Source organism: Lynx canadensis, chromosome E1, assembly GCF_007474595.2.
Source record: "Lynx canadensis isolate LIC74 chromosome E1, mLynCan4.pri.v2, whole genome shotgun sequence".
In the NCBI taxonomy this organism is placed as follows: Eukaryota; Metazoa; Chordata; class Mammalia; order Carnivora; family Felidae; genus Lynx; species Lynx canadensis.
The window spans coordinates 269,673-292,878 of NC_044316.2; the positions used below are offsets into that span (position 1 = coordinate 269,673).

At 48.4% G+C, this 23,206-nt stretch overlaps 1 protein-coding gene across 1 annotated transcript in view; it reads right to left on the minus strand.

Annotated features, from left to right (window-relative positions):
* Nucleotides 1–2,566: 2,566 nt before the first annotated feature.
* UBE2G1 (ubiquitin conjugating enzyme E2 G1) overlaps nt 2,567–23,206 on the minus strand; it is a 72,477-nt gene continuing 51,837 nt past the window's right edge. Inside the window, exons 4-6 of the mRNA XM_030296088.1 lie at nt 20,967–21,145; nt 16,149–16,271; nt 2,567–5,632 (exon numbers count right to left, since the gene is read on the minus strand). Of these exons, the coding sequence (XP_030151948.1) occupies nt 16,185–16,271; nt 20,967–21,145 (266 nt within the window). The 3' untranslated portion in view covers nt 2,567–5,632; nt 16,149–16,184. The remainder of the gene's footprint in view (nt 5,633–16,148; nt 16,272–20,966; nt 21,146–23,206) is intronic.

The window sequence follows — 23,206 nt, forward strand, 5'->3', positions numbered from 1 at the left end:
TGGAGTCCACACCGTCCCAGGGTTCGGGTTCTGAGGAAGGGGGAGGAGTTCTGGCTGAGGTCCCCAGGGGATGGAAGGGGAGAGGGCGAATGTGTCAGGGCAGTGGTATGCTCAGGGACATGATGTCCAGCTGGGGTGGGCACGTGGGCAGGGGAGAATTTGCCAGGCTACTGAGCTGCCATGGCTCAGAGCCTCCTAGTCTGTCAACAGTGGTTTAGAGGTGCCGCACGGCGGGCCACTGGGCTCATGAGTGTGGCCTGCCAAGCTCGTCTGCTTTGACGAGTGCCCTACCGATGACCTAAAAGTGCTTGGGGACTCTGCCACAGCCAGTGCCTGCTTTTGCATCAGACCACGTGTCTTTGTCCCACCAGCACCACCCTGGCATGTGACACGCAGCAGGTGCTCGGTATGTTTGAGGAGTCGTTCCCGCCACGAGCTACACCAGCAGTCAGGGGGACGGGGTTCACATCGGGCTCTGCAACTGACCTGCTGTGTTGATCAGGGCAGGACCCTGCAAGCTGCCCTCTCGGGTCCTACAGCAGTTTCTACAGGGGGACAGGACATCCGGAGGGTCACGAACCCCTGAGAACGTGATGGAAACCAGGGAGAGCAGCACACATGCAGGAAGAAACAAATCTGTGCCCTTCCTGTCTGCTTGGACTAGATGCCTGCAGCGAATGAAAGCTCCCCTAAGGGGCCTAGTCAACTCGAGGGCTTGTCTGCCTCCTTGTCATGACCATGACCTGCCCTCACCAAGCCTTCTCTCAGAGGTGAGAGCCCTCCTCCTAGAGATGCTGGTCCCAGGACTCCATCTCTGACCTGATCTGGGCCCTTGTCTTCCAAGGGGACTCCTACTGGCTGGAAACCCCTGAGCTACAGAGCCTGTGAAACAAAGCATCAGACAACTCCAGCAGCCAACAGGATTCCCGGCAGCTCGCAAGGTCAGGCAAGATGTCTGAGCGCCTGAACATGGTTCACTTTAGATGTGACTCGGGTTTTGCTCAGATAAGGAGGAACTCGGCTGTCCGGGACGGGGAACACGAGGTGCGTGAAGGGTCGCCACAGACCGCCTAGGGCACAAGGGCACAGGCTCTTCCCGGGGAGGAGGTGCCAGGTCCTGGTAGAGAGGGGAAGGGAGGGAACCACTGGACCCGTGGGCCAGCGAATTAGGTTCCACTACGGGCCTCAACACGTGCGCCCCCGGGTGACCTTGGGAAGGAAGAACCACCTGCTAGGGAGGGAGCAAGGCCCTGGAACCGAATCCTCGCCGGAAACGTACTCGCTCTGCAGTCTTGCCACGCTGATCCGAACCCGTTTTCCTCATGAGAAACTACTACTTTGGAGGACCCTTGTGAGAATGCGCCTTGCACCAGCCTGCCATAAAGTGCAAGCTCCATCAGTAGGAATACGGTTTCTGGCGCTCCTTGGGAACAAACGAGGTGTTGCTGGGCACACGGAGCGCTCTCATGCTTCCTCCTAATGGATGCTGCCGGCAAGGGGGAAATATCAAGGGTCTTGCCTAGGATTCTCTGAGCAGCTCCTAGGTCTAAGCTGTGTCTGCTGACTTTTGTGAAAGTTTCTTCCTTCTCCTGATTTAGTCCACCTGTGTGAACAGGAAGCGGAATTCTTTCATCATTTCACTATGGCTCAGTGAGGCATGCAGACTAAATGAGACCAAAAAAGAAAAAAGTTACCCCTACCCTGGCAGTCATGTTACACACATCTGAAACGGAGCAACCAAAAGTAGCTTATCCTGGAAATAATTTGCTCTGCAAACTGAACCCTGTTGGGGCTTCCAGTCCTCCAGAAAAATTTTTATTATCAGTAAAATTAAACTCTGAAAATGACCCCGAACCTTCCCCGGACTGCTTTCAAGGAGGATTTTCTTCTTGTTTCTAACTCAGCTCTCATTAAGAGATCTGGCTTCTTGTTCTTTTCTCAGGTCGCAAGGAGGAGGCCTTGGCGGCCACCGGCAGCATTTATCAACGCAAACACTACCTCACACCGTAAATCCACGTGAACTCCACCTGAGGGCACAGGGTAGAAAGGTAGACAGGGACACCCTTTTAAGGGCGGGGAAAAGTGCTCGGTCTTGCCCCTTTTACGCTAACTTGCTAAGTGAGCCTGGTGCTACTTGGGGCCACGTTCGCCCATCCGTGTGGAGGAGGGAAGGTGGTGGGCTTGAGGTGGTGCCCGTGGGCTCTTCTGGTCCACGCTCAGGTCTGGGTTCCCTGCCTTCTAGCTTATGTCTGTGGTAGAGCCGCTTCAGGCTAAAGACAAAGTCCCCGAAACACGCTAACACATGCTCATTTCATTCAAGGCCCTTCATCAGCAGGTACCTGACTGGTGAAGGATGCTGCTTGGCCCCGTACTGGAAATCTTAAGACCATTGTAGCAGGTCAGAAGTCAACTTCCCACCCTCTGGTTCCTTCTTTAAATGAAGTTTTAAAAGTCCTTTATCAAGATTCCCTTGTGGACCTTTTGGTATCATGTGCTGTTTTGAAAGAATCCCACAACTTGCTTTTGAGACCTGCATCCTAAAACCAAAATAGCTCGTGATACAGCCTCTAAGTGATCATTTATTGATTTACACAGCATCCACCACACGATGGAGGTGCTTTACAATACAGCAAACATCACAACAGAACTCACATAGTTAAATACAATCAACAAGTTACAGAACTAAAAAAAAAAAAAGAAAAACAAAAAAAACAACAAAAAACTGGAATGACGCAACATTATGTCAGATTTCAGAGATGCTGAGAAGTGGCAGTACAAAGAAGGCAATTCCACCAACTGGAGACCAGACGGGCAAAAATAGGTCCACAAGCACCACAACCCCAAGTGTGCAGATTCGTAGAGGGTGGTGAGCATATGAAATAAAATTTCACAACCAAGAATGAAGGCCATTAAGGGTACCAGGACACCCACGTGATCACAGAACGCGTGGAATACCCTCACAGAGAGAGTGCCTCGTAATGACAAGGGAACCAATCTCTCGTGGATTTTAAACTCACAGAAGGAGGCCAGAAAGCCACTGAGATCATACATCCCGTATGAGCACAGACTGAAATCTGGAAGCCTTTACCAGAACTTGGAATCAATTTAGGAAATAGCCAACAGTCCTAAAACCCATAAGACCGTGTAGATGTTGTTGACAGTTGGCACAGAGTTAGGGAGAAGAATCCTTTTCCTAGAACAGAGAGGACTCACCTCACACTAGTGATGAGGCAAAAGCCACCTGGATCAGTGTCACCTGAGAGTGGTTTAATATCAAATATGGAGGCGCTAAGTTCACACTGTCAGATGAACACAGGGAAAGGCACAGGTGATGCCCCTGGCAGCGAAGAAGTCCCACACAACCCCCCCCACCCCCAAGCCTGTGTGTCCACATGCAGCACGCCAGGGCGCCCGGTGGAAAAGAGCGGGAAGGGAGGGGCCCTCGTTCCTGGCTCCCCCTCTGACTCCCCAGGATCTAGCCCCAAGACACACATGGTTACTCCAAGGTACCTGCATTTAAGTGGCACTTAAAGTTCAGTAAGAGTTGTCCCTGAGTTACTAGGTCATTTGCCGCTCCCTGAAGAGTCAAGTCCCAGGTTTTAACTTGACAGATCACTAGCAGAATCACAGCAACGGGAGAGCAAAGTTCAGACTCCATTCTGCCACAAGCAGCCACCATGTGGACAGTTTCTGATGTAAGAGTAAGAGGGACTGCATTCAAATCCCAGGCGCGTGTGCACTACCAGCACTTTGGGGCAACAAGTTTTAGAATTTGGCGGGGGGGGGGGGGGGGGGGGGGAGTCCCAAATGAAGTTCTCGAAGAAAACTGGCTGCAGTAAATCAAATCAAACAATTTTCACACTCAGCAATTACACATGTATGGGATTTTATAATGCTTCAGAGTGGGGAACAGATAGGTGTTTAGAAAAATCACTCTCTACTGTGTCTACATCCTCAACCATTTTACTTCTGCTTCAAAAAGGACCTGCAGAGTCCACAGAGGATGGGGCTACTCATAGGGATCCCTTCACTCTCTGCCAAAGCGTCTCTCCAAGCCCCACAGAGCAGAGACGCACCAATTCTCACAGAATTGTGTCCCATCTGGTACCGTCTCGAGTTCTGTCTCTTACAGGCCAACTACTACTTCCCAATCCCAACCTCACACCCAACATAGAGGAACCTGGGCCTGCCGTTAACACTGCACACATTCACTTCATCATTTCCTGAAGCTGTTTTAGAAAACATGATATGAAATATGCTTATGCTCAAACATTAATAAAATCCAAGTGCACTATGTCAGTGACAGAATCTATATGTCAAACAGCAAAGCATTCACACCCCTGTAGTGCTTTGAGATCCACATAAGAACCTAGATAGAGCCCAATACATCCACTGCCACGGCCATGGGATTTTCAAGTATAAGTCTGTTTGCATAAGGAATCAACCTGAGATTTTTCTAAACTGCATTTCTCTGGCATTCAGTATTATAACCTTCATTCAATACAATAAAAGCCAACAACTTGACAATTATTGGAAAAAAATTGTATTTTGGAAGAACTCACTACATAAGGTGACAGAATTCCAAAATCAAATTACATGAAAATATACATCGCAATTTCTTTGTACAATAAGTGAGAAAAAACCTGCAGTATAGAAGAGTAGAGGCAAAGAAACACGAAGGGCTCAGGAGAAGGGGACACGGGGTCAACAGCGTCAGTCCTCGCGAACCCGCAAGTGACGCAGAAAGCCTGCGCAGTGCACACCGTAATCCACCCGACCTTAACGGCAGGGAACTGGGGGGCAAAAGCAAAACCAAACCAGACTTCTGCACCATGTGGGGCAAATTTCAGTTAAGTTGGATTCTGAACTGACTCTTTTTAGTTCCCAGGGATAATGACTGAGTTCAAGAGCTCTCAACAGCCAAAACATGTTATTGCTACAACCAACCCAAGAGACGGTACAACTAGGGTACAAAAGGACAAAGCACCTGGTGATGACCACTCCTCTGAAGTCATCATTAAAAATCAAGTAGTTGCTTATTAAGTATTTCAGTATTGGAACTAAATGATTTGAAAACTTTCTGGCAGATAGAAGAGATAAAAGCAAAGGGGAGTGTGTCAAAACAAAGAAGATACAAAAGTTTAGTAAGTGAAAAGAGTTTAATGAAGCCTCAATGGTTTAAAGGAAATTAAATGGAAACTTGTAATCCTAATTGTTTTTCATCTGACATGCTTTAAGGAGTCTTTTAAAACTGATAAGAAACAATGAATAGGGAAAGAAAACCTGCTAAAATCTTTTAGAATTTACACGATTCTTATTCTACTACAAGAAAGCATTATTTGGTACAAGGTGTATCTGTGGATGTACATGAATAGTATATATATTATCCGGATCATGTTGTGCTATGTACAGGTCTTTACAATTCTTCCTGAAGGTTAAAACAGTTCATTAGAATTCAAAATGCGTAATCATCTGTAAGTTGGCACTTGTTAGGCTCTTGTGTCAGCACTGATACTGGCATGTTCTATCGCAGCCCACTTCCAGCCAGTGTCTGCCAACTTGTTACGACAGAAGTCCAGCGATAGGTGGGTAGAGTGCAGGGAAACAGTGCCGTGTTTCTCAGTTGGAGACCCTACAACAAAGCAAAGAGCGTCACATGATGAATTTACAAATCACAAAAGAATTAACTGATCAGAAATTTTTATTTGTATTCTATTTCTTTGGAAACGAATTCTTCATTTCATTTTAAGCTCACTTTTGTGCTCCTCCAACATGGCAGCCGCATATGGCCGTTTTATTTCAAGTTTAAATGACAGTAAATAAAATTTTAAATTCAGTTCAAGTGCTCAATATGGCTAGTGACTGCCATACTGGATGACAGTACAGACACAGAAGATTTCTTTCCATCAGCGTAGAAAGTCGTAGTATACTTCCCTAATTTAGATTGTTTTCAATATCCCAAATGTCTTTCAACTTATATTAATTACATCTGAAGTCAAACACTGAAGAACCACTTTCAAGCCAATTGATTTGGAAATTTGTGAATATTTAAGAATATTCAGAGAAACCACTTAAGACCATCACCCTTTTCAACCTGTTGAATTTGATCCAACCCTGCAGGTTCCATCCAAACCCATTTTGTCTGTGAAGCTGCCCCCAACGGCACATTCCTGTTACTTTGTCTCTGCCGGGCCCATGCCCTCCGTGAGCCTAGAAGAACCACATCCAAATGAAAACAACCATCTCACCCAGCACTTACGTGCCAAGCAAGTTTACAAACCTATCTCGTGCAATGTTCGTAATCACCAGATGAAGGAGTTTCCCCTATTTTATAGAGAAAAGTGAGACAAGGTCACACAGTTAATAAGGGGCAGGGCTTCCTGCTCATAAAGTTAGAAAAACAGCAGATTCAAGTTTTAAAAAAACAAGTCTAACGACTGGACTTTCCTTCAGTCGCCGTGTGCTCTGAGTACACAGGGAAGCAAGGGGAGGGAGCAGGGAGAATACCTATTCTTACTGGACCGGGTCAGCTGCTCCAGAAACCCGTGGACCTGTGCTGTCTGGCAAGCACAGTGCTGGGCACGAAGAGCCTGAATGGAAGATGACTGGAAATTCGAGGGTGTCATTTTAAACCCCTAACAAAGAAGCCAAGTGTATCGAAGTCACACCAGACATGTGTCTTCTCAAGCCCCAAGTGAATTGATCGACCTCACAATCACCCATGTTCCACGGTACCCAAGCTCTGCTGTGGGCCCACCCGCGGCCCCGCCTGTGCTCATTGCCTTAACCAAGACCACCTCCCGCAGGCCACTCCCAAAACGGGTAGATCACCCTCCCCAGCACACAGACACACAAACGGACACACGTGTTGTACTGGAAAATCTAAAGACGTCACTGAAACCAAGACTTGTGGTTACAGAACAGGTATTATAATTTTTTGGTGATGTTATCGGAATGTTTTTCCGAAGGCCAGACCACGCCCAACTTAGTCCCAGGCCAATTAATCCCTCAGAACTGGCAGAGACCTGGGTGCAGAAATTCAGTAATTGTTCCCCTAGGACGTGACCAAGAAATTTCAAGACCATGAAAGAATCCTTTAAAAATGGTTTCTGTGCAAGGTTTTAAAAAGAAAAAGGCTCCACGGGGGACCGACTGCTCTGAGTCAGTAAACACCTGAAATCAGGCAATCGGGTCATTCCCGAGAGCCCAGTTTTAACAGCACAGATTTCTTCAGCGGAAACAGAAGAATGTATTCCCCGCCCCCCTGAATAAAATGTATCCTAAAGAGACAAAAAGCCTCAGCACAGAAAAGCAAGTCTGCTGATGGCATTCCAAACAGATGGGGCCAATTCCATAAGCAAATTTCACTTCCAACTGAAACTGTATCTGCTTGTTAAAATCACACACGTTTTACATTAACTGAAATTATATCAACTGTATGTCTCTATGAAATCACTTAAGTATCTGTTTTTTACCTCAAAACTTAGTATTACTCCCGATTTTTAACCTACAAATCTGGAGACGGTTCACCTCCAAAGGACATAACTGTCTCATTCTATTTATTTCTGAAATGAGAATCAAATCAGGGCACCTGGGTGGCTCAGTTGGTTGAGCATCTGACTCTTTGTTTCAGCTCAGGTCAAGATCTCATGGTTCGTGGGTTCAAGCCCCAAGCTGGACTCTGTGCTGATGGTGCGGAGCCTGTTTGGGATTCTCTCTCTCTTCCTCTTTCTCTTCCTCTTCCTCTCTCTCTCTCTCTCTCTCTGCCCTTCCCTGCTGTAAGCACGCATGCACTCTCATTCTCTCTCCCTCTCTCAAAATAAATAAAACATTAAAAATCATTTTTTAAAAAGTCTAAGAAGTACGAATCAGACAGGCGTGCTTCCAAATAACAAACACTTCTGATGTTGAGGAAGGTAATAAAAATAATTCCTCGCTCAGGAATAAACGTTCCAATAATCTCAGCCACTCTTCACTGAAAGCAGACCATGAGGGAAATGGCCTGTGTCGGGAAGTTTCCCACTACCGTTCACACAGATGCCCCGACGTCCCCCCAGCCCCACTCTTCCTCCGGCAGCCACCCGGTGTCCTGCTAGACAGCAGCACCCCTCACAGGGCCACTTTCTTCTCGTGCTGTGGCACTGCTGACCGTCCACTTCCTTTCTGAGGATGCAGCACCTCCCACCGCCTGGCTCTCCTCCTGGGACCAACCAGCCCTCAGGCTTCTGTTTCTTCCTTCTGCCTCCCCCCCCACCCCCACCTCGTCTCTACCCTGGAGACCGCCGATCTCAGCAGGAGCCCTATGCCGACCTCTGTCCTCCACAATCAACATGAGTCATGTGTCTGACTGGCCAGATGAACAGGATAATTCACCGATGGTGCTCTACATTTATCCCAACACCTCCCAAGAGAACACCACCTTGGTAAATGGCAGGAAACTAACAAGTATTCATTAACAAGAACTGAAATGAGCTCAGGGTCACCTGTTCTTGGTGTTACCTCTCATTTCAAGATACAAATCTTAATCCTTAACAATAAGCAACTGTTAAAAAGAAAGCTGAGGGGCGCCTGGGTGGCGCAGTCGGTTAAGCGTCCGACTTCAGCCAGGTCACGATCTCGCGGTCCGGGAGTTCGAGCCCCGCGTCGGGCTCTGGGCTGATGGCTCAGAGCCTGGAGCCTGCTTCCGATTCTGTGTCTCCCTCTCTCTCTGCCCCTCCCCCGTTCATGCTCTGTCTCTCTCTGTCCCAAAAAAATAAATAAACGTTGAAAAAAAATAAATAAATAAATAAAAATAAAAATAAAAAGAAAGCTGATCTATATGATCATGTTGATAGATATAAATCACACTGAACTAACAAAATATCAAAAGGCCATGTGATTTTTAAAAAGTGCAGAACATACACCATGTGTATGCTTGTGTTATATGAGCAGACACACATCACCGTGTGCACATGGTGTGTCGGGGGCAGTCGGATTTCTGAAGATTAAGCTACTGTCAGTGGTCACCTCTGGGAACAGAACTGGGGGCCACCACCGGAAAGGGAGACAGGCTTCTGTGTTGCAGACTCTGTCCCTGACGTTTGGGGACAGGAGTGAGGAGGGAGGAGGACAGCGATAAAGAGGCAGGCAGGCAGGCAGCAGCAGGCTGAGGAGGGACGGCGACAGAGCCGTGGCACGCACGGGCGGGGAAGAAGACCCTACCAGAGGTATGACCAACGGTGTCCAACGACACAGAGATCAAGACGCAAAACTACACTAAGCCTGTGGACGTGGCTGTGTCATCGGTTTAGTTTACTGTGGGGAGGACAGAAGATGAGCCAAACGTGCCTGGAAACAGACGGTTAGGGGGAAAGGCAAGGGCTTCTGCTTCCCAGCCCCCCTTCCTTCCCAAAGTGAAGTACCACTGAGAATGTTACGACTTTTAACGTATTTCTCCAAGTCTCTGCTTTAAAAAAGCTCTCCCTCTGCCGCACAGCTGTGAACGGACAGTGTCTGTGCTAACTCCCGGGAGCAGCGCCACACGCGATGTTTCTGCAAATTGCTTTTCCTACTCAAGACCATCTCTGAGATTTCACCATGTGTCTATAGTGCAGTTAGTTGCTGGATAACGTTCCAGTGTATCAACCCTAACTGATCAATCCTTGCTGATGGGCCTTTTAAAAATCACCCACAGCGCTGTGCCTTACCTTCAGGTCTCCTTGTACACACGTCCCAGACTTTCTCCAACCCGACTAGATACTACCAACTTGTTCCCCAGTGCTGACACAACTTCACTCGTGCCGGCATTCAAGTACACCGTGTCCCCAAACCCTTACCAACACTTGCGTCTCTCGGACAGTTTGATTTTTGACAACCTGATTGATGAAACGTCATCTCCCTGTAGCTCTGTATTTCTGATTACAAATTCAGGTATGTTTCACATGCATGACAACTAGCTTGCTTCCCGCTCGTGTTTATTATTTATGCAAATCCTTTTCCTTGGTGCTGTTTTTCTTGCGGATTGCACAAGCTGGCGTAGGTGCTAGATCAAATCCTGAAGATCAGAATACAGAGCGATCTCTTTCCAGCCCACAGTTTTGTCTCACCATAATATTTAAGTTTTCAGTTTTGACATAGTCAGATTTACTGATTTTTCCTTCTCCAGGTGTGTTTTCTGTGCCTAATAAACACTTCTCTACCTTGTTCTTCTCCTTTATCTTGCTCTGTAATGGTTTTGCTTCTCATACTTCTATCTTCTGTTTTCGGACTTACTGGAGATGGCCTGGTCTCCCCCCACCGCAGTTAACAAAGGTCGCCGCAGACCGCCTGCAACAACGAGACTGCCCTGGAGCAGTGTGCCACAGCGCAACAGGGTACAGGAGCCCCCGTAGTGGATCGGGCCGCCTTACCGCACCCCAAGAGATCAGAACGGCTCACCATGGCAGAAGCCTTCATTTTCAGAAGCCCTGGGTGAGATGTGGGGGCTGGTCCTTCAATGACCTGAATGTGGTCCGCTTGGGGTGATCACTTACTCCAGATGCGGTCTCAGTAAGCAGTGGGGAGACAGAATGCATCATTCACAGAGCCGCACAGACGCCTATCGGTGAGAAAGGACTCTGGACCCGCCCGCACACGCACGCCTGCGGCCACGCAAAGGCAGCAGGGCTCCTGCATCGTGCTGGGTTGTTCAACGCCCAGAGTCGTGCGTCAGGACCCCTAGGAGATGGGTTCGGAGGCAGGGATTTATTTGTACGAGGTTTACTGAGAAGTGCTTCCAAACACAAGAGTGAAAGAAACGGGATTAAGCAGAAGGAGAAATGAACTAACAGGGCAGCACGCAGGTGGAACGAAGGCCTTAGTCAATCCCGCACCGGAACAGCCTCTTGGAGAATTCCCAAACCGGGAGAAGAGAGCCAGTGTTCCGAGCCCTCACCCCAACCTGTCACTGGACGCGGGTAACCCCAGGAAAGGGACTAACTAACTTGAGCAATTCACCTCTTTTGGTGGAGGGCAACCACCCACGTTCTACACCCAGCGCACCTGCCCCTACCCTCACCCGTTCCCTCCCACGAAGCCACCACCACAGCGCGAGCAGACCCACGGAGAGGCCCCCGTGGCAGAGAACCTGAGGGAGGGCTCCATCCGACGGCCAGTGAGGAACACAACCCTGCAGCAACCACCTGAGTGAACCCGGAGGCAGGTCCACCCGCCACAGGTGAGGTTCCGGGCGAGCGCGGTGCCACACCAGCACCTTGCCTGCAGTACCGTGAGGGACCTGGGGCCAGAAGGCCCAGCTAAGTCACACTCAGATCCCCGCGCTCTAGAAGCTAGGAGATGGCGAATGTTGTTTGAAGCCACAAAATTTGAGACGATTTGTAACAGCACCAGAGAACTACAACAATCCCACCAGCCCTAGCACGGAACACAAGGACTGGCTCTTCCTGTCTGGTGGCGCAGAACGCGGCCACGCTGCTCCTCGGGCTGGAGGACTCGCTTCTGCCCGCTGCCTCTCTCCCTCCCGTCACGCACCTGAACCGGCAGACAGGGAAGGCCACTGAGGTCTTCACAGAGGACAAGGCATAACCACCAAGGAGAAGCGACATAAAGAGACAAGTACTGGGGCGCCTGGGTGGCTCAGTCGGTGAAGCGTCCGACTTCGGCCCAGGTCACGATCTCACGGTCCGTGAGTTCGAGCCCCGCGTTGGGCTCTGGGCTGATGGCTCAGAGCCTGGAGCCTGCTTCCGATTCTGTGCCTCCCTCTCTCTCTGCCCCTCCCCCGTTCGTGCTCTGTCTCTCTCTGTCTCAAAAACAAATAAAACCTTAAAAAAAAAAAAAAAAAAAAGAGACAAGTACTCCATGGTTCCAGTAACAAGAGGGCATCACGGCAGTCAAACTCCTAGACACACACAGCAGAACAGTGGCCACCAGGGCCAGGGCCTGGGGGACCAGAGAGTTGTCCTCCAGGGAGCGCGGACCTCCAGTGACTTCCAGTGACGCAGGATGAAGAAGCCCTAGAGGGCCCGCCGTACAACGGTGCGCATACAAGGAACACTGAAACGTATGTAAAAACTGCTAACAGGGCAAACTTACATGGGTTTCACCATCATTTTTTAAAAAGTGAAATAAAGTCTGGGTCAAGTTCTTGGACAGTAATATTTCCGTTTTTAGAAAATACAAGTCATGGATTTGGATGTGACTTTTAAAAATCCAATTTTCTTTTTTTTTTTTTTTAATTTTTTTTTTCAACGTTTATTTATTTTTGGGACAGAGAGAGACAGAGCATGAACGGGGGAGGGGCAGAGAGAGAGGGAGACACAGAATCGGAAACAGGCTCCAGGCTCTGAGCCATCAGCCCAGAGCCCGACGCGGGGCTCGAACTCACGAACCGCGAGATCGTGACCTGGCTGAAGTCGGACGCTTAACCGACTGCGCCACCCAGGCGCCCCTAAAAATCCAATTTTCAAATGATGTCACTATCAGCGTAATCCAGGTGGAGGACTGGGTTCCGGTCCCGACCACCACGTACGGTAGGCGACAAGAGGAGCCAGAGAACACTCATCGGTGACGCGCTGCCAGGCTTCGGGGGGGTGGGGGTGGGCGTGGGGATGGGCCTTGTCACCAGAAGCAGCAAAGTGAACAGGAGACACGTTCCAGACCCCGGACGTGGAGACCGGCTCACTCCCGGCTGGCCCTCAGGCACCTGCTGCGTGACCGGGAAGAAGGCCTCAGAGAGCGGACACCCAGGGACAAAGAGGGAGACGGCACGACTGGGAACCCCAAACTGAGCACCTGGGACCAGGCACTTGAGTGCTGGGTTGGCAGGTCTGCCTGAAGGACACGTGCATCGGTGTCTCCCAAACAGCGTCTCTGCCCACAGCCAGCCCACGGGTCCTTCTGACGAGCTCCAAAGTGACAACAAAACACAAATCCCTTTACTCCGTTCTTATCAACGAAAGACACACACCTCAAGGGTTACAACTTTTTTACACAAAAGCCTGAGCTTAAACGGTAAGGTAAGAAGTTAGGGATCGTAACTACAATTCCTCATTCATAAAAGCAGTGTAGTAATTTTATTAAAATTCTGCTCTATCGGGGCACCTGAGAGGCTCAGACGGTTCAGAGTCTGACTCTTGACTTCAGCTCAGGATGTTATCTCCCAGGTTGTGGGATCGAGCCCCTTGTCGGGCTCCCCCCTGACAGCATAGAGCCTGCTTATTCTCTCTCTCTCCCTCTCGCTACCCCCTCCCCACTCACGTGCTCGCCCTACCAAGGGCTGCAGCTGCCCTGGCCTCTGCAACAGTGCAAAGCCATTACCACCTGCGTGGAATGCACCTGGAGGACCCGCGACATTTAACAAGGGTGTTTTGTCACCGACGTGTGAACAGTGCTGACCTGTGTTGGTCAAGATTTCCAATCATTGCTTCCTTCCTCTTTAACTCTAAACTCTCAGTTTAGTGTCATCATTCACAGGAGTTCACACTGTTTTTCAACTAACCTATTCTTTACAATGAGGCATTTTGATTCAACGTATTTTCTGCCTCCATGTTCTTGATAAATGAACTTTAGTCTTGGTACGTATACTTTAAACACATGTGTACGTTACAATCCACTATAAATTAACTCTAATCCCACCAGCGAAGAATAAGTAATCCCGTTAGAAAATTTGTGACACATCATTACTATTTACTTAACTAATTGGCAATATCCTACCAAGGTAAATATAATAAAACTCTCGGTCATTTCTTGCATTTACGGAGAACTGTTTACGAGACGAAATCATGTGTGTGCTTGGGCTTCAGTGCCTGCAATTTTTTGTCGTTGTCCAACTCTTCTGTGCCTGAGAAACAGTGCGGGTAAGCGACCCCTAAAGACACGATCACACCCACGGAAGCACCAGTCAATGAGCAGAGCCGAAGACAGACACGGTGGGGACACAAGCACACGCATGAAGTGCAAGCAGGAGAGATGCCCGATCCCGGGAGACTGAGACAGCAGGCCCTGAGCAAGAACTTGATTTAAGGCGGTGGAAATCAAAGGCCAAACAGGAGAAAAGCAGGACCCCTGAGTAGACAGGAGAGAAGGTCAGGTATAATGGTAACGAAATTAGGACAGGGTTATTAACAAAACATAAGCAACACAGAACGAGCAAACTGGAGGAAAACAGGAATAACTAACTTGAAGACTGCAAGTTCACTGCTGTTCCTGGTGGTAACGGAAAGAAGTAAGGCTGACTGTCAGCATTTCAGGTTATTACAAGGAGACCCGAAAGACAGAGGAGTCTTTTCAAAAGCTAGGGATTATCAAACATGGAACCAGAACAAGTGGTGGGTCCAGTCCGCTTCACTTCTGATTTGTACCTTTGCGTTTGATGCGTTTCATTGTGAAAATAATAAATAGAAATTAAGACAATGTGATGCTCGTTCAGGGATAAGGCAAGCCAGCCAATAAAACACAAAAAGGTCGGACACATAGCAACACATACCTGGAAGTGTCACCTCCTAGCACGACTGCCCCAGAGCGTCAGTGGTGAGAGGGCTGGCCAACAATGGATGCAGCCAGTTGGTGGGGGCGGGGGTGGGGGGCGAGCAGAGCTGAACTCCAGCCTCCCACCACACACCAATCACTTTCAGGGGATTGAACACGCGTGTCCAAGGCAAAACTATGAAAGCTTTTACAGGACAAGATACAATGGGAGCTGTCTGACTGATGGCAGAGGAGAAGCTAGACCCCAAAAAGGAAAATCCGTACAGGAATACAGGAGAGGTCGAATCCAACTGCATTAAGAGCGTCTGCTCATCCACAGACACCACGAACACAGTGCACTTTGTACGAATTGAGAACCTAACGGAACGACAGCCCAGAGACAGGAGTTTCCTCTGTGGCACCGGCCACGCGTACCAGAGCAAGGGCTCGTGCCGCACCCTTCCAGACGGAACACGTCGCAGAGGTCCGGGAAGATCAAACGTTGGGGGGGGGGATACGGAGTGAATGGAACCCTTGGTATGAACAGGTGCAGCATTTGGGGACAATCTGGCATTCTCTAGTCCAATGATGGGCACACACCGGCCAGTCAGCAAGCGCACTCCCACGCACCCGCCCCAGAGAGGCTCTCAGCAGGGACGTGCGCCGCGCTCCCTGTGACGGCCAACACAAAGTGAAACCAACAAACCAGAACCCTCTCCCCAAAGGACGACACAACTGCAAGGAGCACACAGAGCAGACAGGTCCGTTACCGAGCGAGCCCCACACAACAGACGAAAACCAGACGAGTCTAACTACACCCGACACAGACAAATTTCAAGAATATAATGCGGAGCAAGAAAAGTCACAAAAGAACGTGCATGTTGTAATCCCACGTACACAGAGCAACGTCATACAGTGCGTTGCCCAGGGTAACACAAACGTGACGAAATTACAAAGAAAAGCAACGGTACATGTGAACTGGAGGACAGGAGAGAAGGCTGGGGCAGAAGAGGGGTACGGGGAGCGTAAGAGGTTCTGACACAATCCTCGTTCGTCAAGTAGGTGGAGCGTTCCAGGTCATTCTTCACACGCCACATTTCATAAGCAACTTTACCACCCCAACATTTAATTAAAAAATAAACCGCTTAACGGGAATGTCACGCATCTGGTCAACTGTCTACATGTGGCCTCTTCTATCGTGGACCCTTACTGGATGTAAGGTAAGCCTGTGGACAGACAGCACACAATAAAAGGAAATTTTTCTGACTGGCCCTAGCAGTAACGAACAGGGAGATTCAGACTGATTAAGACAAAGAAGGTAGATGTTTAATGGTCTTGGCAGTTTCTTACAAAATACGCTCTCTCTGTAAAAAAAAAAAAAAAAATTAAGACATGAACACTTCAGTCATCCTTTAAGATACACAAACCTCAGGGCCCAGCAGTGGTCAGGATGGAAGAAAGGACCCGCAGCACATACGCACCACCAGTGGAAAGAAAGAAAGAGCTAACACAGAGCATCTAGAAAACAGCGGGGCCTGCTGAAGCAAAGCCCAAGCGGGCTACACGGTCTCTGACCACAGGGCTCCCCACTGAACACGAAGCCAATGACAACGGGCGGCTCAAATTCCCAAACCACACAATTTCCAACAGCGTATGTGCCATGTGTAACAAAGCAACAGGGGAGTAGGATTTTACGATGAACTTACCCTGAAGTAAGTGAAGTCACAGCTGTTGAATAAATGTCACTCAAAAGCAGTCTCTTGGCTTTTTCTCACACAGCGGGCAACTTTCCTTTTGAATTCTCCATTTCTGTCTTCCCTCCATTCTTTCTATAGACACAAAGTAGCATTTAGTGACTTAACGCCAGCAAGTTCTTCTTATCTCAAATGCGAGTTTTCATCTTGAATGCAACACTTTGGCAACGTGTATGCCTTTAAGATGTTAAAAAGCTGATAAGGCAGAAGAATCATCAGAAACCACTCGCGCCAGGCACTCCCTCCGTCGGAACCGCCAGTCACCTCACAGGCAGGTCTCCTGGAGGAAGGAGACATCCGGGGAGGACGGGACCGGTTTGTCCACTGGGACAGGCAGCTGCGACCTACAGGCAAGCTACTCGGGCGAGGGAAGCACTGGGAAGGCTGCCTGCCACCCCCGGAAGGTTCCGCCCCAGGTAGAGGAGCAGGGCGCTGCACGCTGGGGGGGGGAGGGAGGGCGGGGGAGGGGGGGGTGACAATGAGACACAAGTGGCACCAGCAGGGTCTCACGTGAAAATTGAGCTGCTTTTATCTAGCATGTAAATAGCAGAAAATTCTCACCAAAATGCCCAGCCTTTAGTCACGGCAAAGACGAGAAATCTTCAACCACTGCCCTCCTCACAGAGGAGAGTTGAAATTTCTGCCCTCCTCAGGAAGCCAGTTATTAGAATAACTTAGGTGACAAACCACACACAGACGTGTAGAGACCTGGATGTGTCTGAAGTACTTGTGGATAAAATGTCACAAAACCTGTCAACGCTTCGGCATCAAGTTTTAAGTAAAAGATAGAAAAGAGCAATTCCAGGCAAGAGGAAGTTCAGGCTCAAGGAACAAGAATCTCCTCCAAAGAGCAGGGAGCTGAGAGAACGGAGGCTGGGGGTAGGGGGCCTGGGTGAGGAGGTCCCAGGTGGAAAGGCCCGGAGACACTACGGTGACACACAACTGCATGAGGGTGGCTTCCCGCCAGAGGACGGGCTGGTGCGTGACGGGCCCCAAGCCACTGCGGAAGCTACGCCAGCCACGCTGAGGACGAGCACACAGGTCACCTGTGTCCTCTCTGCATTCTACTCACGGAGAGCCTGTGCATCGACCAGAGCAGGGCGCACAGCGCGCATGTCTTTCCTCTCCTGACAGCCTCCTGAAACGATCAGACTGGAATCTGTGTGAGGCACAGACTCTCCACGTCAAAGAAATGGCAAGAGAGTCATCCACGTGGGTGGGAACTTTTTCTGGAAGACCAGAAGTACACGGCAGAGTAAGAAATGTGCCGCAGAGAGAAAGCACAGCCCCGAGAAGTCTCCCTGCAACCAGAGCAGAGGAGGGGAAGGGCCGACTGAACAGAGGGCACAGGTTAGACACGTCCGGCCCGAGAAGAGTCGGTAGGACGCGGGATGAAAACAGAGATGTGGCATCTTCCTCCCACTATGCCCAAAATGCTAATACTCTCCTGAAATACGGCCAACTGCGATACCTACACTTTACGTGCTAGCATCAGGGCCCCTCACATGGGTACCAGGACTGAAAGTAACGGCCTCTTCACATTCGAGGTCGGGGTCAGGACGGTGCCCGCAGACCCGCACGCTGCCGCTCCCACCAGAGCCCGGGCTCCCAGATGCAGGAGAAACACAAGAGAAAACATGGGCCTCCAAGAAAGAGACTTCAGAATTTAACTTCACAAACACTTCTAATTAGAACTCGCACAAGACCGGACAACTATTAGTTCGTTAAACAGCGACACCGCCACAGTGAGGAAGGAGGTGGCAGAAGTCGCCATCCACAGGCACCCGGACGAAACAAGGACCGACGTAGGCGGCAGCCGCAAGCCCAAACAGGGAAGGAGTGTACTTTGTGGCTCGGCTGCACTCAAACGAAGAATTAATTAAAAAACGGAAGGAGTGCGATACGCAGGGAAGTTCTCAACGTGGTGAAAATGGGAAACTTCCCAGAACTGACATCCTACAAGCGCAAATCGACCACGGGAGCCCCTCCGCCACAGGCGACCGCGTCCGTCGCGGCGCAGATGGCCCCCCTTCTGTCGTGACATCACAGGGTCAAGAGGAGAAGCCTCTGACCGCGTCACACCCCTCCCATCCTCACGAGAAGGGCAGGTACAGGCCACTGAGACACGGGAGAGCCCACAGTCACATGACTTTTATAACTGCCCTACTTTATCATCAGCAACCACTGTAGGTCTCTCACTGAGCCTAATTCATAAATCAAACTTTATCGTGTGTGTATGTATATAGGACAAAAAAATAGTGTATATAAGGGTTCAGTACTTATCCCTGGTTTCAGGCATCCGCCGGGGGTCTTGGAACGTACCTCTCACCGACAAGGGGGACAACTGTACAGAAACAGAAAATCTTACACCTTACACAACAACGTGATATCTTAAACACCAAGAATCAGAAAAAAACCTAAAGAAACAGGGAGAAAAAGAAAGGAAAGGTCACCCGCAAGTGGTGAAGAGTCAGCCTCGCATCAACTCCCTCGTCAGCAACAATAAATGATAAAAGACAAATCCTGTAGAAGTCTGAACTTGTCCCCCAGAACTCCACAAACTGTCACTTACGAATAAGGCCCAGACGAAAACACTCGCAGGCAGGTAAGGACCAGATGTGAATTCTCACAAAGCCTTTCTGAAACACGAGTCTCAGATGAAGCACCACGGGAAGGAGTCAAGCAAGAAAAGAGGATGTCAAGCAAGAAAACAGGATGCAGAAACCGATGATCCTGCCCAGAAGAGCAGGCAGGCTGCGTGCAGCGGTCTGAGCCCACCCCTAACCCGGGAGCAAAGGTGGAGGGTCCAGGAGAGGGGTCTCCAAGAAAAGTGTGGTTTTCCTGGAACAGGTACCGTCGAGTGAGAGGTCGGAGAAGCAAACTAACGAAAAACATGAAAATGGCAAAGCAAATACGAAAGTTTGCCTGAACACGTGGACGAGAAAGTTCTGGTTGAGATACAAGACGACCAACTGCTTAAACCATAAAAAGAGGCCGTGGGTTTCAAGACGTTAACGGGACAGATGGCACACGACCTGTGGGGCTCAGATCAGAGGTCACACTGGCGTATGGAGCCCTGGGGGGAAGGCCTGCTTCCACCCTGACAGTCACACTGGCTTCGAGGCGATGACTCTCCTTCCTCAGCAGGTCCCCCAGTTTCAGGACGCAGCTGCTTTGAAGGGTTACTAATGTTTGCATATTCGTACTTTCAGGCATTTGCTCTTAATTATCAATTTTATCTTTACGAAGATTAAAATAAAATTTGTCAGTTCTCGTTTTATTCAAAAGAGTTACAGCTGAGCATGAATCAAACAATTCCCTCTCAAAATGATTCCACGGGATTTTTTAAAAACACAGCTCTCCCTTCTCCCTCACCATCTCCTGCACCGCTCAGACTGAAACTTGGCTACAGAAAAGGCTGAGACGGGGGTACACGAGTGGCTCAGTCAGTTAGCATCAGACTCTTGATTTTGGCTCAGGTCATGATCTCACGGTTTGTGAGTTTGAGCCCCACGTCGCACTCTGCACTGAATGTGGAACCTGCTTGGGATTCTCTCTGCCCCTCCCCTGCTCACACTCTCTCTTCAAATGTAAACTTAAAAAAAAAAAAAAAAAAAAAAAAAGGCCAGGACAGTTTTCTGCCAGTTTTTACTTCAATTTGTTACTAAATTCAAAAAGTCAAAGCCATACATTTGAAAGGGCTTATGGGGGCGCCTGGGTGGCGCAGTCGGTTAAGCGTCCGACTTCAGCCAGGTCACGATCTCGCGGTCGGTGAGTTCGAGCCCCGCGTCGGGCTCTGGGCTGATGGCTCGGAGCCTGGAGGCTGTTTCCGATTCTGTGTCTCCCTCTCTCTCTGCCCCTCCCCCGTTCATGCTCTGTCTCTCTCTGTCCCAAAAATAAATAAACATTGAAAAAAAAAAAAAAAGAAAGAAAGAAAGGGCTTATGGACGTGGTGTCTCCCTGCATATGCTACTACCTTGCCCAAGTTTTTCTATAGGTTTGAAGTAACCCAAGAAAAAAGGTGAATTCAATCTCCTGGCTTCAATACATACTAACAACAGTTCCAAGAACAAAAATTAGAACCAAAGGCTTTCCCAAGGACAGCAGAAGGCTGAGGAACTAGACTATTCTAGGAGACTAATAGAAACGTGAACACAAAATAAAATGTGGTCTCCCAGATTTAAAAAAAAAAAAAAGAAAAAAGAGCAGGTATAAAGAACCATGTTAGGAACCGTGCGTATGAGCTGCGTACGCATCCAACAGTCCTTATCGATGAAGACACCTGTGCTGTGCTTGCGAGAAAGCACCCTGAATTCTCAGGGGACGCCACTGAAGGGCCTACGCGTGGAGAGTTAGGGCATCTGCAAAGTGTCCCAAACAGTTCAGGAAAAAAAATGCTGTAAAATCTCCACAACTGGTGAATCCAGGCGAAGAGTGTTTACTTAACTAAGGCAACTTTTGTAGATCTGAAAAATTTAAAAATAAAAGCCCAGGAATAATAACATAGACTTTAGTAGGGACTTGATATTAAATTTTCTTAAGTATGACAGTAATATTATAGCCAAGTAAGACAGTATCCTTATTCTTAAGAGATGCAGGTTCAAGTACGTAAGAGGTAAAACTTAGCTATATCTGTAACTTAGTTTTGTACAGATTCAGAAGAAAAATAAATGTACGTGAACAGAGTGTAGAGACACACACACACACGCAGGCGGCGGTTGTGATCGAGTTTAATGAACAGGGAGGGAGGCGTGTGCGTGACCACCTTACCGCAGCATCCACGTTAGCAGGGGAGTCTCCGTTCGGGTCTGCCAGCATGGAAATGACACTAATCATGATGGTTTCCACAGTGTGAATAGGGAGCCAGCGTTCCTCTGGCTTTTCGTACCCGTATTTGTCCTCGCCGGGCTCATGAAGAATGGAGATGCATACATCACCATTTTTATCAACTGCAAAATTAGACAGTAAGAATCCTGTTTAAGGTATTTAAAACAACGTGGTTACACATAAAGTACCGATTATAGGAGTGACCCGGACCCCCACAGTCCGCTATAAACGCTGAACACATACAGACGATTTCCAAAATGGAACCCGCTAACTTGTTAGGAAGACCACAGATTTTTACCAAATAGGATCCATTTGACAAAACAACAGAAACAGAAGCAAAACGTCAAGATACCTGGCACATAGGTGGTGTCCAGCATTTATATGCAGTACATACCATCAACCTGTTCTTTTTTTGTACAAAGTATACGATTGAAATACCAGAACCGAGTCTGTATAATTTCCTAGATTCCCCACTAACTTCCTGATTGAAATCGGTGACAGTCAAACATCCAGAGACATTCCTACGAACCTCATAGTATACTTTTTAAATCACATAAAGGCAAAATCCCATCTTCAAGGAAAGGAGTGAACTCGGATTCGCAAGAGAACATGTCCTGTCACCAGTGAAAATCCATCGATACAAAATGACAGTCATGACGCCATCTCTTCTATGAAGCTGAGATTTAAAATGCAAGTCACAGAGTGATTCCCGACCAACACAAAGGTGAAGTTCTAACCCACCAGCTCACTCAGATCACACAAACACTCATTAGTAAACCTACCAAAATCATCACTCATGTTTTACAGAGTAATTTTCTCCACTGCAAAATAATAAGATAAGATAAGATAAGATAAGATAAGATAAGGTAAGGTAAGGTAAGGTAAGGTAAGGTAAGGTAAGGTAAGGTAAGGTAAGGTAAGGTAAGGTAAGGTAAAATAAATAAAATAAAATAAAATAAAATAAAATAAAATAAAATAAAATAAAATAAAAGTATACTTACTGGGAAAATGCTGGAAATCACAGAAAAATATAAGAATTCTTGGCATAACAAGTTTTTCAACCAAATTTCCAAATCCCGTAAGTAACCAATGGCAACATGTAGATCTCTTTCATTCCTAACTTCCTGCCTAAAGTCTAAGAAACGTGTGATGGGTATGATTTTAAAGCTTACTTTCCACCTCCTACCTTGGGAAGCACTTCCCATGTTGTTACAAACTCAGGGCCCTCACACTGCCACACTCGGACAAACGTGTCTGGAATGCGGCCGTGACCATGGGTACGTGCCAGGCCAGGCCGGGGCTTTCACACCTTGTCTGGGGGCTTTTCTACAGTCAGGGCTCCCCAAATAAGAATTTTTTTCCAAGTCACTGTCTTCGAACACAGAGTATTAAATGCCTCTACAAAACTCTATCAGTGACAATCAATTTAATCATTTTCCTTCTTTTGAAGATTACTGTTACGATCTAGCACCTTTACATTTTTAAACTTGGGTCACTTCATTTTAACAATAGTTTAATTTTTTTTTCTCAATGAAAAGATTTTAGGCTTCATACCTATTACCAAATTACATTTTAAAACGTGAAATACAGGTGAAATATAGCTCGGTTTTTCTAGATGATTCTGGGGGTGAAGTTTTTCCACGTGCAGAAAATACACGTCTCCTCCAGTGCAATGACCCCTCTGACCCTTTCCCCACCTAGCTTCTTCGGCCAAACTGCTTCATTCTCCCCACGCCAAGCTGTGCCGCTACTTTGCCCTCTTCCTTCAAGACCCGATGCCGACCTCGTCGCTCTCACTGGCACAGGCTTCATTTACAAGCCCCAGCCACTCGAAACTTTTTGTCCATTTGGAGTTTTGGTCCGCCTTTTTCTAAATCAACTCTCCACACAAAGCCACTACTTGAGCCCCAGCCACGTGCACCCTCCCAGCCACCCCGTCCCTTAAAGCCGTGCGTCTGGAATGAGCAAACCCTCTTGACCCTAGCCCTCCCCACCTCTCTCCCCCTCCCTCCCTCCCCCTCCCTCCTTTCCTCCCTCTCCCTCCCTGCCTCCCTTTCTCTCCCTCTCCCTCTCTCTCTCTGTCTCATCCCCTCACTGGAGAGGCAGGCTTCTGCCCCTTATCAGGATGCCATGACTGCTCACCAGGTGACCAGAACGACATTCTCCTGGATGCTTTCAAAGTC